The following is a 17921-nucleotide window of genomic DNA, read 5'->3' on the forward strand; positions in this document are numbered from 1 at the left end:
GAGCGATGACAGCCTCGAGTCTTCTTGGGTATGACGCTACAAGCTTGGCACACCTGTATTTGGGAAGTTTCTCCCATTCTTCTCTGCAGATCCACTCAAGCTCTTTCAGGTTTCATGGGGACTATTGCTGCACAGCTATTTTCAGGTCTCTCCAGAGATGTTTGATCGGGTTCAAGTCCGGGCTCTGGCTGGACCATTCAAGGACATTCAGAGACTTATCTCGAAGCCACGCCTGCGTTGTCTTGGCTGTGCGCATAGGGTTGTTGTCCTGTTGGAAGGTGAACCTTCGGCCCATTCTCAGGTCCCAAGGGCTCTGGAGCAGGTTTTCATCAAGGATCTCTCTGTACTTTGCTCCGTTCATCTTTCCCTCGATCCTGACTTAGTGTCCCAGTCCCTGCCGCTGAAAAATATCCACAAAGCATGATGCTGCCACCACCATGCTTCACCGTAAGGATGGTGCCAGGTTTCCTCCAGACGTGACGCTTAGCATTCAGGCCAAAGAGTTCAATCTTGGTTTCATCAGACCAGAGAATCTTGTTTAACTTCTTATGGCTGCAATCCCGTTAACGGGATGATATGACAACAGCCAGTGAAAGTGCAGGGCGCCAAATTCAAACAACAGAAATCTCAGAATTAAAATTACTCAAACATACATGTATCTTATACCATTTTAAAGGTAATCTTGTTGTTAATCCCACCAAAGTGTCCGATTTCAAATAGGCTTTTCAGCGAAAGCACCACAAACGATTACGTTAGGTCACCGCAAAATCACAGAAAAACACAGCTATTTTTCCAGCCAAAGACAGGAGTCACAAAAAGCAGAAATAGAGATAAAATGAATCACTAACCTTTGATGATCTTCATCAGATGACACTCATAGGACTTCATGTTACACAATACATATATGTTTTTTTGATTAAGTTCATATTTATATCCAAAAACCTCAGTTTACATTGGCGCCATGTTCAGAAATGCCTCCAAAATATCCGGAGAAATTGCAGAGAGCCACGTCAAATAACATAAATACTCATCATAAACTTTGATGAAAGATACATGTTTTACATAGAATTAAAGATACACTTGTTCTTAATGCAACCGCTGTGTCAGATTTCAAAAATCTTTACGGAAAAAGCACAATATTCAATAATCTGCGAACAGTGTTCAGCCACAAAAGTAAGCCATACAGTTACCCGACAAATTGTGCAGTCAACAAAACTCATAAAAAGCATTATAAATCTTCACTTACCTTTGCTGATCTTCGTCGGAATGCACTCCCAGGACTCCCACAAGAAATTTTCGTTTTGTTCGGTAATGTCCATAATTTATGTCCAAGTAGCTACTTTTGTTAGCGCGTTTAGTACACATATCCAAACGCTCGTGCAGGTCCAGGCGAACGTCGGACAAAAACTTAAAAAAGTTATATTACAGGTCGAATAAACTTGTCAAACTAAGTATAGAATCAATCTTTAGGATGTTGTTATCATAAATATCCAATAACGTTCCAACCGGAGAATTCCTTTGTGTCTACAGAAGTAATGGAACGCAAGTCGATATCATGTGGAATGCGCGTGACCAGGACCTGGCTCTCTGCCAGACCACTGACTCAAACAGCTCCCATCTGGCTCAACATCACAGTAGAAGCTTCCTTCAACGTTCTACAGACTGTTGACGTCTAGTGGAAGCCGTAGGAAGTGTCCAAACAGATCCATATCCTACAGTGTTTTCAAGAGGCGATGAGTTGAAAATCGACCAACCTCAGATTTCTCACTTCCTGGTTGGATTTCTTCTCAGGTTTTTGCCTGCCATATGAGTTTTTTTATACTCACAGACATAATTCAAACCGTTTTAGAAACTTCAGAGTGTTTTCTATCCAATACTAATAATAATATGCATATATTAGTAACTATGACTGAGGAGCAGGCCGTTTACTCTGGGCACCTCTGTGCACCTTTCCTCCAAGCTACTCAATACTGCCCCTGCAGCCATAAGAAGTTAAGTACCTTTTGGCAAACTCCAAGCGGGTCATGTGCCTTTTACTGAGGTGTAGCTTCCGTCTGGCCGCTCTACCATAAAAGCCTGATTGGTGGAGTGCTGCAGCGATGGTTGTCCTTCTGGAAGGTTCTCCCATCTCCACAGACGAAGTCTGGACCTCTGTCAGAGTGACCATCGGGTTCTTGGTCACCTCCCTGACCTTGGCCCTTCTCCCCCAGTTTGGCCGGGCGGGCCAGCTCTTGGAAGAGTCTTGGGGGTTCCAAACTTGTTCCATTTATGATTGATGGAGGCCACTGTTGTCTTGGGGACCTTCAATGCTGCAGAGACACAGATCCCCAGATCTGTGCCTCTACACAATCCTGTCTCGGAGCTCTACGTACAATTCCTTCGATCTCAAGGCTTGGTATTTGCTCTGACATGCACTGTCAACTGTGAGACCTTATATAGACAGGTGTGTACCTTTCCAAATCATGTCCACAATTGAATTTACCACAGATGGCCTCCAATCAAGTTGTAGAAACATCTCAAGGATGATCAATGGAAGCATGATTCACCTGTGCTCAATTTCGAGTATCATAGCAAAGGGTCTGAATACTTATGTAAATAAGGTATTTCTGTTTTTTATTTTTAATACATTTACCAAAATTTCAAAAAACCTGTTTTCCCTTGTCATTATGGGTTATTGTGTGTAGATTGATGAGGAAAAAAATTATTTGAGACATTTTAGAATAAGGCTGTAATATAACAAAATGTGGATACTTTCCAAATGCACTGTATATGGTTGTCTGTGAAGAACAATAGGACATCATGAGTTGACTCTATTTGTTACATTTCTATCTGCAGTGTTGTGAACATTTTCCCTCGTGGAATTCACCCCTGGTCCTAGCTCCTAATCTGGGGCTGTGGACTGTACTGGAGGTATCCCATCCTACTCATTATTCTCTTCTGGGCATTAAAAGGAAAATCCTGCTGATTGTCTCCAGAGTAACATTCCCTGGGGTTATTTATTCAGGAATGTTAATGTGATTAGAATCTGTATGTATGGCCCTTAATGTGGCCCCTATCAGGCAGCTGATCAGACGTACCGTCTCTCTGGTTGCGGTCCTTCTAGTTAACCAACAACACTGATGCAAAAGGAATCCGTTGACGGTGTCATCTATCTGAATGATGGGTGCTTTAGAGGAGCATGGCCATTATAGATGTATGTCTTTATGTCCATCAGATGGCATCAGAAGGTCTAGAATAGATGGAAGGCAAACATTAAAGTTGTAGGAAATAGCTGACGGGATGACCATTTTGGGGTAATTCTTGGCTTAATGTTTTCCCTGTTGCACTTGCTCTCATGTCTTGTTAGAGATTCAGTAGGACTTGAGTACTTCCTGGGTATGATCCACTGTAAATATTTACATGTGCATGTCTTCTTCTTCTTCAGTCTCCAGTGAAGAGGTCGTAGGGTCCTCATTTGCTGATGTGGCGACTGAGAAGCACCTCAATGAAGGTCGGTAAGTTGTAGGTACCAGGACACAGACCAGAGTCCTGAACACAGAGAAGAAAACATCAAACACCCATAAGCATCTGTCTGTGTTGTCTCTGTCTGTGTTGCTGCTGGTGAAAAACAAAATGTCCCCTTTATTCCCCCAATAAACCTTGTTCATTCATTCATATATTCTGTTTCCCCTATACAGTTGAAGTCAGAAATGTACATACACTTTGGTTGGAGTCATTAAAACTCGTTTTTCAACCACTCCACATATTTCTTGTTAACAAACTATAGTTTTGGCAAGTCGGTTAGGACATCTACTTTGTGCACGACACAAGTAATTTTTCCAACAATTGTTTACAGACCGATTATTTCACTTAAAATTCACTGTATCACAATGTCTTCTTCTTCTTCAGTCTCCATTGTCCTCTCAATTATTTTGTTTGTCTATCAACTGGCTCCACTGCTCTTTATGGTATTATAAAGCATAAACACCCAAAATGCAACACAATTACAAATCTGAGAGAGGTTCTCTCTACACATACGATCCATTAAGTTTTACTATCACTTCATCTCTCTGTAGGCTCCTAACTGAAACCAGCTGTATGGTCCTGGCCTGGGCCATGTAAATAAATATGCATGAGGCAGAGCTATCTATGAACAATGCTTTTCCTTTTGCTGATTTCCCCCTCTTTTCCCATTCTCTGTCAGTTAAAGCTGTGTACCAAACTTCCCCTGAGGAGAATTTGAGCAATTCTCAAATTCCTTGTGGATAGTGTATTTTCTGACATGGATATGTTGAGACCTCAACACTTGAGTGTTTATATTTTCTTCAAGAAAAGTAAACTGCCTGTTGAGTTCGTTGAGTGTTTTCTTGCGTAATTGTGCAATAAAAGTCCATAAAGCTCCCCACCCAACCCAACTGGTTTTTGTTTGCTAGTCGAGGCCCTTCCACAAATCATGTGACCCAGGAGGATTTCCTCCCTGGCCCAGTGGCCTCGTTTGTAACACCGTGTTATTCTGACCCCCGACTCGCCGCATGCAAACCCATATGCCACGCTTTGACATCATCATCATCATGGACTCAACAGGACATGGACTGAAATATATGTTCCTCTATCTATTTGAACAAACATAGATGTGTGTGTGTGTGTGTCCTGCTCTGGTCCAGTCAGGTCTAGGACAAACAGATCCTCTCCCTACTGGTGTGAGTCTCTCTGGTTGTGGTTTTATATCCACTTCTCAGCGACCTTCAATACTTCATGCCTCAACTGGTTTGGCAGAAAACCAGGGTTACTCCACAAATAACCCACACACCCATTTTATGATTCATAAATAATAAATCACAGCTAATTTCACTGACAGCTGTAGTAAAGCCTAATCTGCTTATAATGGTGGCCTTCAATGACATCCACATCTAGACCACATTTCTGCTGTTTGTTTAATTTAACGATTTCCCTGAAACTGGAAGGCAGAAGCCGGAGTTGTAAAAAATCAACATAACACTTTCAAAGCCAAATTTGAATGGACAGCCTACCTCATGTAATGCTGACCCTCAGGTCATCAGACACCACCCTGAAAGCATTCACCTGGAGACTAATATTTTACTATCCCCTGTGGCATTAGTAACCTCATTTTTATATTCACTAACTCTACTCTTGACTAACCTCTCAATCTTTGAGGAAATGTTGTGTCAACGCGTTGCTGTGCAACTGCAAGTAGTGATCTAACTTATGTTTTCCTCATATCAAATCAGAGAGACTGCTATAAGCCAACTCTGACAGTGAAGGGCAAAACATGTTTCATATTTAAGGCTTGACATGGAATACAAACGTACAAACACTTCTATCTCTGATTGGACTGTGATTTCCTTGGTTTCCCAAGCAGTGAAGGTCATGAACTAATACTGCCCTCTACAGACCTTCTTCACACATAACAAGTAACTTTGAATCAGGTTACAGGATCTTTCATTTTATTTTCTCAAAAGTGTGTGTGTATGTTGGCGTTGTGTTCAAGGTTGAGCTGGTGCTTAAGTCTTTTCTCAACCTGAGGAGTGTAGAGCTGCAACGGCCGAAACCTCATCTGGCGGCCGATAGTAGGGCATCCTATGTGGGGGAATGTTGATGGGGTTCAGCCTCTCCCTGGAAAATCAAATTGGGATTTAACATGTGTCAGCATGGATCTACTGGTCACAGATGATGTCGAGTGTGGTGTGATCCGTGATCCAAAGGTCAACAAATAAGTATACAAAGTTATAATACTTCTCTCACCAATCTACACACAATACCCCATCATGACAAAGTGAAAACATGTTTTTAGATTTTTTTAGCAAATTTATTGAAAATGAAATACAGAAATATATAATTTATGTAAGTATTCACACCGCTGAGTCAATACATGTTAGAATCACATTTTGCAGTGATTACAGCTGTGAGTCTTTCTGCGTAAGTCTCTAAGAGCTTTCGCACACCTGGATTGTACAATATTTGCACATTATTTAGTCAATTTGGTTGTTAGTCATTACTAGACAGCCATTTTCAGGTCTTGCCATAGATTTTCAAGCTGATTTAAGTCAAAACTGTAACTAGGCCACTCAGGAACATTGTTGTCTTGGTAAACAACTCCAATGTATATTTGGCCTTGTTTTTAGGTTATTGTCCTGTTGAAAGGTGAATTTGTCTCCCACTGTCTGTTTGAAAGCAGACTGAAACAGGTTTTCCTCTAGGATTTTGCATACCCATAACATGATGCAGCCACCACCATGCTTGAAAATATGAAGAGTGGTACTCTGTGTTGTGTTGGATTTTCCCCAAATATAACACTTTGTATTCAGGACATACAATTCATTAATTTGCCACATTTGCAAAAAGGATGCATGTTTCGGAATATTTTTACTCTGTACAGGCTTCCATATTTTCACTCTGTCATGTAGGTTAGTATTGTGGAGTAACTACAATGTTGTTGATCCATCCTCAGTTTTCTCCTATCACAGCCATTAAACTCTGTAACTGTTTTAAAGTCACCATTGGTGTAACGGCGTTCCTCCTCCTCTTCATCCGAAGAGGAGGAGCAGGGATTGAACCAAAATGCAGCGTTTGAATTCGACATAATATTTATTTACAAAACGGAAAAACACGACAACACTTTAACAAACTACAAAACAATAAACGACGTAGACAGACCTGGACGACGAACTTACATGAAACACGAAGAACGCATGAACAGGAAAACTGACTACATAAAAGAACGAACGTACAAACAAACCGAGACAGTCCCGTGTGGCGCGACAAACACAGACACAGGAGACATCCACCCACCAACAAACAATGTGACACCACCTACCTTAATATGATTCTCAATCAGAGGAGATGAAAACCACCTGCCTCTAATTGAGAACCATATTAGGTACCCATTAACCAACATAAAAACAGAAAACATAGACTGCCCACCCAAACTCACGTCCTGACCAACTAACACATACAAAAACTAACAGAAAACAGGTCAGGAACGTAACATAACCCCCCCCTTAAGGTGCGAACTCCGGGCGCACCAGCACAAAGTCTAGGGGAGGGTCAGGGTGGGCATCTGACCACGGTGGTGGCTCAGGCTCTGGGCGAGGTCCCCACCCCACCATAGTCAATCCCAGCTTACTTCTTCCCCTCAGAATGACCACCATCCTATTCCACCCACCTAATATAAGAGGCAACACAAAAATAAGGGACAGCTCCGGGACAAGGTAGCTCAGGACAGAGAGGTAGGTCAGGATAGAGAGGTAGCTCAAGATAGAGAGGTAGCTCAGGATAGAGAGGTAGCTCAGGATAGAGGGGCAACTCCGGACTGAAGGGCAGCTCCGGACAGAGAGACAGCTCTGGACTGAGTGGCAGTTCTGGATACATGGCAGCTCTGGACGCTCATGACTAGCTGACGGCTCTGGACGCTCATGGCTGGCTGACGGCTCTGGACGCTCATGGCTGGCTGACGGCTCTGGACGCTCATGGCTGGCTGACGGCTCTGGACGCTCATGGCTGGCTGACGGCTCTGGACGCTCATGGCTGGCTGACGGCTCTGGACGCTCATGGCTGGCTGACGGCTCTGGACGCTCATGGCTCGCTGACGGCTCTGGCAGATCCTGTCTGGTTGGCGGCTCTGGCAGATCCTGTCTGGTTGGCGGCTCTGGCAGATCCTGTCTGGTTGGCGGCTCTGGCAGATCCTGTCTGGTTGGCGGCTCTGGCAGATCCTGTCTGGTTGGCGGCTCTGGCAGATCCTGTCTGGTTGGCGGCTCTGGCAGATCCTGACTGACGAATGGCTCTAGCGGCTCCTGACTGACTAACGGCTCTGACGGCTCGGGACAGACGGGCGGCTCTAATGGCTCGGGACAGACGGATGGCTCAGACGGCACTGGGCAGACGGATGGCTCAGATAGCGCTGGGGAGACGGATGGCTCAGATGGCGCTGGGGAGACGGATGGCTCAGATGACGCTAGGGAGACGGATGGCTCTGGCCGGATGAGGCGCACTGTAGGCCTGGTGCGTGGTGCCGGAACTGGAGGCACCGGGCTAAGGACACGCACCTTCATGCTAGTGCGGGGAGCAGGGACAGGGCACACTGGACTCTCAAAGCGTACTATTTGCCTGGTGCGTGGTACCGGCACTGGTGGCACCGGGCTGAGGGCACGCACATCAGGACGAGTACGGGGAGAAGGAACAGTGTGTACAGGGCTCTGGAGACGCACAGGAGGCTTAGTGCGTGGTGCCGGAACTGGAGGCACTGGGCTGGAGACACGCACCATAGGAAGAGTGCGTGGAGGAGGAACAGGGCTCTGAAAACGCACTGGAAGCCTGGTGCGTGGTGTAGGCACTGGTGGTACTGGGCTGGGGCGGGTAGGTAGCGCCGGAAATACCGGACCGTGCAAGCGTACTGGCTCCCTTGAGCATTGAGCCTGCCCAACCTTACCTGGTTGAATGCTCCCCGTAGCCCGACCAGTGCGGGGAGGTGGAATAACCCGCACCGGGCTATGTAGGCGAACCGGGGACACCATGCGTAAGGCTGGTGCCATGTAAGCCGGCCCGAGGAGACGCACTGGAGACCAGACGCGTTGAGCCGGCATCATGGCACCTGGCTCAATGCCCAATCTAGCCCTACCAGTGTGGGGAGGTGGAATAACCCGCACCGGGCTATGCACACGTACAGGAGACACCGTGCGCTCTACTGCGTAACACGGCGTCTGCCCGTACTCCCGCTCTCCACGGTTAGCCTGGGAAGTGGGCGCAGGTCTCCTACCTGCCCTTGGCCCACTACCTCTTAGCCCCCCCCCAAGAAATGTTTGGGGTTTCTTCACGGACTTCCGTGCTAGCCGCGTACCTTCATAAATCCGGTCTCTCTCTCCCGTTGCCTCCGCTCTCCTAATCGCCTCCAGCTGTTCCCATGGAAGGCGATCTCTTCCAGCTCGGATCTCCTCCCATGTGTAGCAACCTTTTCCATTTAACACGTCCTCCCATGTCCACTGCTCGAACTCACGCTGCTTGGTTCTGGATCGGTGGGTGGTTCTGTAACGGCGTTCCTCCTCCTCTTCATCCGAAGAGGAGGAGCAGGGATTGAACCAAAATGCAGCGTTTGAATTCGACATAATATCTATTTACAAAACGGAAAAACACGACAACACTTTAACAAACTACAAAACAATAAACGACGTAGACAGACCTGGACGACGAACTTACATGAAACACGAAGAACGCATGAACAGGAAAACTGACTACATAAAAGAACGAACGTACAAACAAACCGAGACAGTCCCGTGTGGCGCGACAAACACAGACACAGGAGACATCCACCCACCAACAAACAATGTGACACCACCTACCTTAATATGATTCTCAATCAGAGGAGATGAAAACCACCTGCCTCTAATTGAGAACCATATTAGGTACCCATTAACCAACATAAAAACAGAAAACATAGACTGCCCACCCAAACTCACGTCCTGACCAACTAACACATACAAAAACTAACAGAAAACAGGTCAGGAACGTAACAATTGGCGTCATGGTAAAATCCCTGAGCGGTTTTCTTCCTCTCCGGCAACTGAGTTAGGAAGGACCGCCTGTATCTTTGTAGTGACTGGGTGTATTGATACACCATCCAAAATGTAATTAATAACTTCACCATGCTCAAAGGGATATATATATATTTTTTACCCATCTACCATCTGCCTTTCTTTGCAAGGCTTTGGAAAACCTACCTGGTCTTTGTGGTTCAACCTATGTTTGAAATTCACTGCTCGACTGAGGAACCGTACAGATAATTGTATGTGTGGGGTACCGAGATGAGGTAGTCATTCAAAAATCATATTAAACAGTATTATTGCACACAGAGTGAGTCCATGCAACTTATGTGACTTGTTAAGCAATGTTTTACTCTTGAATTTAAGCTTGCCATAAAAAAGGGCTTAAATATTTATTGACTCTAGACATTTCAGCTTTTCATTCCAGTTTGACATTATGGGGTATTGTATGTAGGCCAGTGACACAAAATCTTAATTTAAAATGTGGAAAAAGTCAAGGGGTGTGAATAATTTCTGAAGGCACTGTATTACTGTAGCTTTCCCATCACATTGTTACTAAGCTGATGTGAACTTAAGCTATAAATGATCTTGTGAATGTATCTGAGTTTCATAAATAATACACATCAGTATTAAGTAACTTCTTGCCAGCCACAACATAAAACTAAGCCCTCAGAAGAAAGGTTGATCCTACTGGTTGAAGTTGTCCTTGTGCAGGTCATGTAGATATCTGGGCATGCGGGACTTGAAGACGTAGCGATAGCCAGCGTTAACGTTTTTCTTCAGAGTTTTCCTCGTTCGCTTCTTAGCCAGGTTGTAACGTCCCACTCCCACTGTGGTCTGGTTGAGGTGAAGAGAAGTGGGTGTCAAGATAAGATTTAAGGTCTTTCCTCAACTTAAAACAGGTCTATTTGGTCCGTTTAAGAAAAAGAAAAGTAAAAGCAAGATGAAGATTGATGATGTCAACATCACTCACATAGTTCCCCTGCATCAGCCTCTCGGCCCTCAGGGTGATACGAGGAGAGGAGGAGAGGAAGGGAGGAGGGTTGCGGTTCTCCACTTTGGGCAGACAAACATCTTCATAGAATCCATGACCAGAGTGTCTCTGCTGTTATTGTTTGATGTGAGTTTGAGGTATAAGACTGGAGACGAGCCAGCTAACTACATCTGATTACTACATCCATGCTGCTAAAAGAGCAGGAACATATTCTGAATATTACTCTAATTGCATGGATATGATCACTTGTTAGCTACTTGATATTTTAACTACGTTAGTCTACAATACGCTATATCAATGTGTTTACATTGTGGAATGAGTAGACTATGACAGGGCTGTACTGACCGCTGGCCGTGGGTACTGAGGCAGGGAACCCAGGTAGATGCGTTCTGTAGGGAGGGAAGGGTACTGCTCTAGGGTGCCAAACTTGCCGTGGTGTCTTTTCTCTGGTCGCAGAACGTCCTCACATAAGACCTTTGCTGGCTTGGCGACCATAGCCAGATTCAGATTGGCTTTTTTCTAGGGCAGGAAGGAGGCAAAATAACCCAATTATTCAGAAATAGCATGTGAAGGGATGTCCTCAAGGCAAGCAACATTCAAGCAGGGTTTTAGGTTGAAATACACATCAAACATGTAGTTTCCTTTTCAACTGCTTATCACAATAGAAAGACAATTATGAAACATAATGTAGTATGAAAAATGATAATTTAATGAGTTCACGATGGAATGGATCAATTCTCAATCTTCACAGAGGATCATGATGACATACCATGAGATATCAATTCTCAATCTTCACAGAGGATCATGATGACATACCATGAGATATCAATTCTCAATCTTCGCAGAGGATCATGATGACATACCATGAGATATCAATTCTCAATCTTCACAGAGGATCATGATGACATACCATGAGATATCAATTCTCAATCTTCACAGAGGATCATGATGACATACCATGAGATATCAATTCTCAATCTTCACAGAGGATCATGATGACATACCATGAGATATCAATTCTCAATCTTCACAGAGGATCATGATGACATACCATGAGATATCAATTCTCAATCTTCACAGAGAATCATGATGACATACCATGAGATATCAATTCTCAATCTTCACAGAGGATCATGATGACATACCATGAGATATCAATTATCAATCTTCACAGAGGATCATGATGACATACCATGAGATATCAATTATCAATCTTCACAGAGGATCATGATGACATACCATGAGATATCAATTATCAATCTTCACAGAGGATCATGAGATATCAATTCTCCAATTCGTCTGGCAATTCCTCTACATGCACTTTAACAGCTCTCTTAACAACACTCAATGGCGCTCCCTTCACCCTTTTGAATATGTTATTCTTATAATTGTTCATAAATATATATTTTTATTTAACCTTTTATACAGGTTATTCTAATTGAGATCAAATCTAATTGAAGGGCCTAGTTACCGGGGCAGCAAAATATCCACAGGTGATTGGCTTGTCTCGTCGGCCAGTGAAGAGGTCGTAGGGTCCTCGTTTGCTGATGTGGCGACTGAGAAGCACCTCAGTGAAGGTCGGTAAGTTGTAGGTACCAGGACACAGACCAGAGTCCTGAACACAGAGAAGAAAACATCAAACACCCATAAGCATCTGTCTGTGTTGTCTCTGTCTGTGTTGCTGCTGGTGAAAAACGAAATGTCCCCCTTATTCCCCCAATAAACCTTGTTCATTCATATATTCCGTTTCCCCTATACAGTTGAAGTCGGAAGTTTACATACACTTAGGTTGGAGTCATTAAAACTCGTTTTTCAACCACTCCACAAATGTCTTGTTAACAAACTATAGTTTTGGCAAGTCGGTTAGGACATCTACTTTGTGCATGACACAAGTCATTTTTCAACAATTGTTTACAGACAGATTATTTCACTGTATCACAATTCCAGTGGGTCAGAAGTTTACATACACTAAGTTGACTGTGCCTTTAAACAGCTTGGAAAATTCCAGAAAATGATGTCATTGCTTTAGAAGATTCTGATAGGCTAACTGACATAATTTGAGTCAATTGGAGGTGTACCTGTGGATGTATCTCAAGGCATACCTTCAAACTCAGTGCCTCTTTGCTTGACATCATGGGAAAATCTAAATAAATCAGCCAAGCCCTCAGAAAAAAATGTGTAGACCACCACAAGTCTGGTTCATCCTTGGGAGCAATTTCCAAACGCCTGAAGGTACCACGTTCATCTGTACCAACAATAGTACGCAAGTATAAACACCATGGGACCACGCAGCCGTCATACCGCTCAGGAAGGAGACGCGTTCTGTCTCCTAGAGATAAACGTACTTTGGTGGGAAAAGTGCAAATCAATCCCAGAACAACAGCAAAGGACCTTGTGAAGATGCTGGAGGAAACAGGTACAAAAGTATCTATATCCACAGTAAAACGAGTCCTATATCGACATAACCTGAAAGGCTGCTCAGCAAGGAAGAAGGCACTGCTCCAAAACCGCCATAAAAAAGCCAAACTGCGGTTTGCAACTGCACAAGGGGACAAAGATCGTACTTTTTGGAGAAATGTCCTCTGGTCTGATGAAACAATAATAGAACTGTTTGGCCGTAATGACCATCGTTATGTTTGGAGGAAGAAGGGGGAGGCTTGCAAGCCGAAGAACACCATCCCAACCGTGAAGCATGGAGCACGGGGCAGCATCATGTTGTGGGGGTGCTTTGCTGCAGGAGGGACTGGTGCACTTCACAAAATAGATGGCATCATGAGGCAGGAAAATTATGTGGATATATTGAAGCAACATCTCAAGACATCAGTCAGGAAGTTAAAGCTTGGTTGCAAATGGTTCTTCCAAATGGACAATGACCCCAAGCATACTTCCAAAGTTGTGGCAAAATGGCTTAAGGACAACAAAGTCAAGATATTGGAGTGGCCATCACAAAGCCCTGACCTCAACCCTATAGAAAATGTGTGGGCAGAACTGGAAAAGCGTGTGCGAGCAAGGAGGCCTACAAACCTGACTCAGTTACACCAGCTCTGTCAGGAGGAATGGGACAAAATTCACCCAACTTATTGTGGGAAGCTTGTGGAAGGCTACCTGAAACGTTTGACCCAAGTTAAACAATTTAAAGGCAATGCTACCAAATACTAATTGAGTGTATGTACACTTCTGACCCACTGGGAATGTGATGAAAGTTTCAAATCTGAAATAAATCATTCTCTCTACTATTATTCTAACATTTCACATTCTTAAAATAAAGTGGTGATACTAACTGAACTAAAACAGGGACGTTTTACTAGGATTAAATGTCAATTGTGAAAAACTGAGTTTAAATGTATTTGGCTAAGGTGTATGTAAACTTCCGACTTCAACTGTATTGGTATATCTGATACATCTGATCTTTTCTCCAATATATACACAGCAAAAAATCACATTCACATTTAAGGACTACAAACTCACCACTATGAGGTCTGGGAAGCGTTCCACTCCAGCACTGAAGTCCATCATGGGACAGGAGCCAATCGGCTTCCTCCTCCTCTCATCCAGCAGCCCAGACGGGATGCCCCCCTTCCCATAAGCCCCTGGGCCTGGAGTAGTTTGCTTCTGTCACATGACAAGGAGAAATTACAATAATACCATTAATCAATTATCTTCTACCCAGTGGAGAAAAAGGAAACCTTTTCTTCCTTCTAGGGATTTTTTACATGCCACTGTGCTGCTGCTCGCTCCTTAATAGTCTAGTCTGGGTTACCGTAAAGCACTTGACCAATGTTCTAGTACCACAGTGACTTACTTGTATGTGAGTATCGGTATGTGAGTATTTGTCTCCCTCTAGTGACGGGTTACTGCATTACCTTCATGAAGTCTTTAAACCTCTCCTCCCTGCTGTCACACACTCCTCTCACACTGTAAGGCTTCTTACAGAGCTCTGTGAAGTCCTGGATGTCATACCTCCCTGGGCCTACCCTGCTTCTCTAGGTTGTGGAACAGCTTAGCATTAGTTACACTGGAACCTTCCACCAATATAATTATTATGTTTCATCAGTTTAGATCACATTATATAACACATTCCATTGATTGTTTGGTTGTAATATTAATTTCACACAGCTACATTTGTGTACAGAATCAAAATATAATTAGCCTTCATACTGGCTTGGACTGGAGCTGAAAAGTCCCTAAACTGTTGCCCTCATTACAGAAGCATCAATGCATCTATATAGGACAACATGACAGACCAAACAAAAATAACAGGGTCTATTTCAGTGTCAGTTCTGTGATGTCGTGAAGTGATAGATGCTGTATGAGACAGAAATAATTTCCTAACGGATACAAGTCATCATCATTATGATGGATGCTGCTCCCTCACCAGTAGGCGGTTGGTCAACCATGTGTCTCTATACAGCAGGTGGGGCATCTGAGCCTGCTGGGCCATCTCCTGACCCCTCTTCCACCCTGGTCCCCTGGCCCTGCTCTGGACTACCTGAGGGCTGAAGTCCCCTGTGTCCACCTCATACCGACCTGGACTCAGTTTACGCTCCTGACACAGACAGAGAGATACACAAACAGGAGTGGAATAAAATAGAATTGAATAGAAAATAAAATATTACTTTATTATTTCAGTTGTAGTTTGTTAGTTCAGCTCAAAACATGGATTGCACACACACACATTTAGGAGGAGAGTCATGCAAAGCCTTGACACATACTGTATCTTCCAAGTAAATTGTTTTGAAAATCACATCAAATCGAATGAGATACTGTAATGTGCTTTTATTTACCAAGTCACTTATCAGTCTCTTGCAGTGGTTGATTTCTGTGAACGTGCCAATCTTCTTTTTGGATGGGTAGACTCCTGAAACATCAAACCTTATTGAGAAAAAGAAGATTGAAAGAGTTTATGATTGTTATTTATTTGATGCTATAGACCTACAATGCTATAATAGATATTTACAAGAGATGTTTACAATCATTATTGACTGTTATGTTTCATAGGGGTAATTTCATGGAAATATTAGAAACAAAGAACCTTGCAGACTGTGTTCCAAATGGAGCCCCTGTGAACTTTTTGTTGCTCATCTTTGATCATAACCTATTCCCAGGCATATCCCAATCAATTACAGCAAATGTCAGATGGCTATTCTTTACCTGTCCCAGAAGTGACGTCAATGCCAACTCTGACGTCATGTGACATGTAATTAAGTCGTTATCTGGATCCATAATGTAAGCCAGCATAAGCTTGTCAATTGTTGTATTATAGTTGGCTATACTAGACATGGGTTCATAAGTAAATTAAATAAATAATCTAACAATGTATTCGTATGAAATGGCTATTTAAGTATAAAAACGTATTTTACACATGCTCGCATATTCTGCAGGTTCCCACTATCTCTCAATTGAGCACCGGTATACTACTTGCCGACTGCAGTTCATATTCAGGTTCATATTCACCTACATTTACATTCCTGATGTTTTTGTGCGGACTGGGTGGACCCACGTCTAGCTGGTGACGAGTGGCATTGCCTCGGCACATATCAGGTTAGCTGTTGTTGGCTGTCCACATCTGTCCGTCTCTGACAGTGATTGCGTAACAATATCGACGGCCTTTGAGAATAATGAATTAAATTAAGCTATCGACGCATCCAGTTATTTCTCACGTTTTTGCAATAGCTCACGATGCTTTTGAACCCCGTCAGTGGAAAAGTTTGCTCCAATCTCTCAATGGAATCCTAGTTCATTATGGAGCGTTCAGGAACACAATGCGCACGTGAGGTCTTTTTTTCAAGTTGACTATGCCTGCGGGCAAGCTAACATGTTTTGTGTCACAGGTAATTTGTCAGGGCTGATTTCCAATATACTGTTTGCTTGGATCGTTGCGCGTAAGCTACCCCTAAAATTCTCTAACAATTCTATATTCAAGTAGGATTTCATAATATTTTATTATGGAAGAAGAGTCATTTCCAGATTTGAAAGAGCTGGAAAATCAAATTGGGAGGAAAACTCCGGAGAGCCTGTTGAGGTGGATGCAGGGGGATGCTTCGCTCGGTGTGGAGTGGAGTTCCAATCGTCCTGAGGGGAGAGACAACCGCACCAGCGACAGTCTGACCGACAAGATCAGAAACTTGAAACTGGAGATGGTAAGGATTCCTTTGCAGAATGCAATTTTTAATAGTTCTGTACGATTTGATTATACAAACTGTGTGTGTGCATTCATTTATTCTGTTCAGTTGTTCTATGACTGGGTTTATTTTTCAAAGCTATACAAATGCTGTATAGAACTCTCCCACCAGACCATGTTTGGCTGGCATTAGTGACAACCACTTCACCTTTATTATTGACAGTCATTGACAGTTCTGTCACCACACCACCCCCCTCACCCAGCTGAGGGCCCTCGTGTCATTCAAAACATTTTAGGTCTAAATTCCTCTGCTCACTACTGTCATCTCACATTCCCTCCCCACCCTCCTCCCACAGGGCTGTCTGCGTGCTGCAGACGTGCGGATCCTGCACCAGCTGGTGACGGTGCATGAGGCCATGGAGGCTGTGCGCTGGCTGCTGGAGGAGCGTGGCACCCTTACCAGCAGGGGCAGCAGCCTGACAAGCAGCCAGTGTAGTCTGGCTGAGGGGCCTGGGTCTGGCTTGTCCCCTTGCAGCGAGGGCCTGAGTCTGGCCCTAACTAGCTGGCGGAGTCCTCTAAATGATGCCAATGAAGAACCAGAAGAGTTGAAAGTACCAGATAGCATCTCTGGGGACAGCTACTTCCATATGCTCACCAATGCCGTTTCTTCTAATGACACAGGGTTAACTCTAGAGGGCGTTGTTAGCCCTTCTGAGAGGACAGGAGAAACTGGGACACCGCACTGTGGTCTCCCAGAGGAGAGACAAGGGGCCTCGGACGGTGACATCGTGGGGGTGGAGGAACAGACCATTCCCAGTTGTGAGGTTCTGTTGGGGTATGACACTCAGTGGTGCTGGGTGGAGTCTCAAGACGATGTGACGTTTCTCTGACGTTATAAGCGCAATTCAAAAGATGCTTTATGACATGAAACCTTCCCTCTTCGCCTACCAAACTTAGATGCAATGGTGCCAGTTGGACATGAAGTGCCGTCCTGGACTAAGAGTGACATTTAAATTGACATTAAAGTGTCCATGGTGGACTGGATGAATGCTAGTAGCATTGTTCTCTAGAGGAGCAAAATCAAGGCGTACTCATATTTTGATTTAGCTACTTTGGTTTGTCAGTTGCCCTTTTGCTTTTCAATGAGTCACCGTTGCCACTTTCAACAAGATGTAAATCAGATCGATGTCAATCATGTTCTCACTATCACATGTTTTGCTAGAGAAAGCTTATGCATTGATGTTATGACATGTCATAAATGGATGCAGACATT

The 17921-nt window shown here is 43.9% G+C and overlaps 2 protein-coding genes across 2 annotated transcripts; one reads left to right on the top strand and one right to left on the bottom strand.

The window, feature by feature from the left end:
- Window positions 1–10851: 10851 nt before the first annotated feature.
- LOC120055335 (lymphocyte expansion molecule-like) lies at window positions 10852–15724 on the bottom strand. The gene is made up of 7 exons (XM_039003210.1): window positions 15679–15724; window positions 15312–15385; window positions 14903–15073; window positions 14391–14510; window positions 13996–14139; window positions 11999–12142; window positions 10852–11046 (listed from the first exon to the last, which is right to left on the bottom strand). The coding sequence occupies exons 1-7, from the start codon at window positions 15722–15724 to the stop codon at window positions 10852–10854; spliced, it is 894 nt and encodes a 297-aa protein (XP_038859138.1).
- Window positions 15725–16472: 748 nt separating this feature from the next.
- Window positions 16473–17538, top strand: LOC120055336 (leucine rich adaptor protein 1-like). The gene is made up of 2 exons (XM_039003211.1): window positions 16473–16667; window positions 17005–17538. Exons 1-2 carry the CDS (start codon window positions 16473–16475, stop codon window positions 17536–17538), a joined length of 729 nt encoding a protein of 242 aa, XP_038859139.1.
- Window positions 17539–17921: the final 383 nt, after the last annotated feature.

This window comes from Salvelinus namaycush, chromosome 11, assembly GCF_016432855.1.
Source record: "Salvelinus namaycush isolate Seneca chromosome 11, SaNama_1.0, whole genome shotgun sequence".
NCBI lineage: Eukaryota > Metazoa > Chordata > Actinopteri > Salmoniformes > Salmonidae > Salvelinus > Salvelinus namaycush.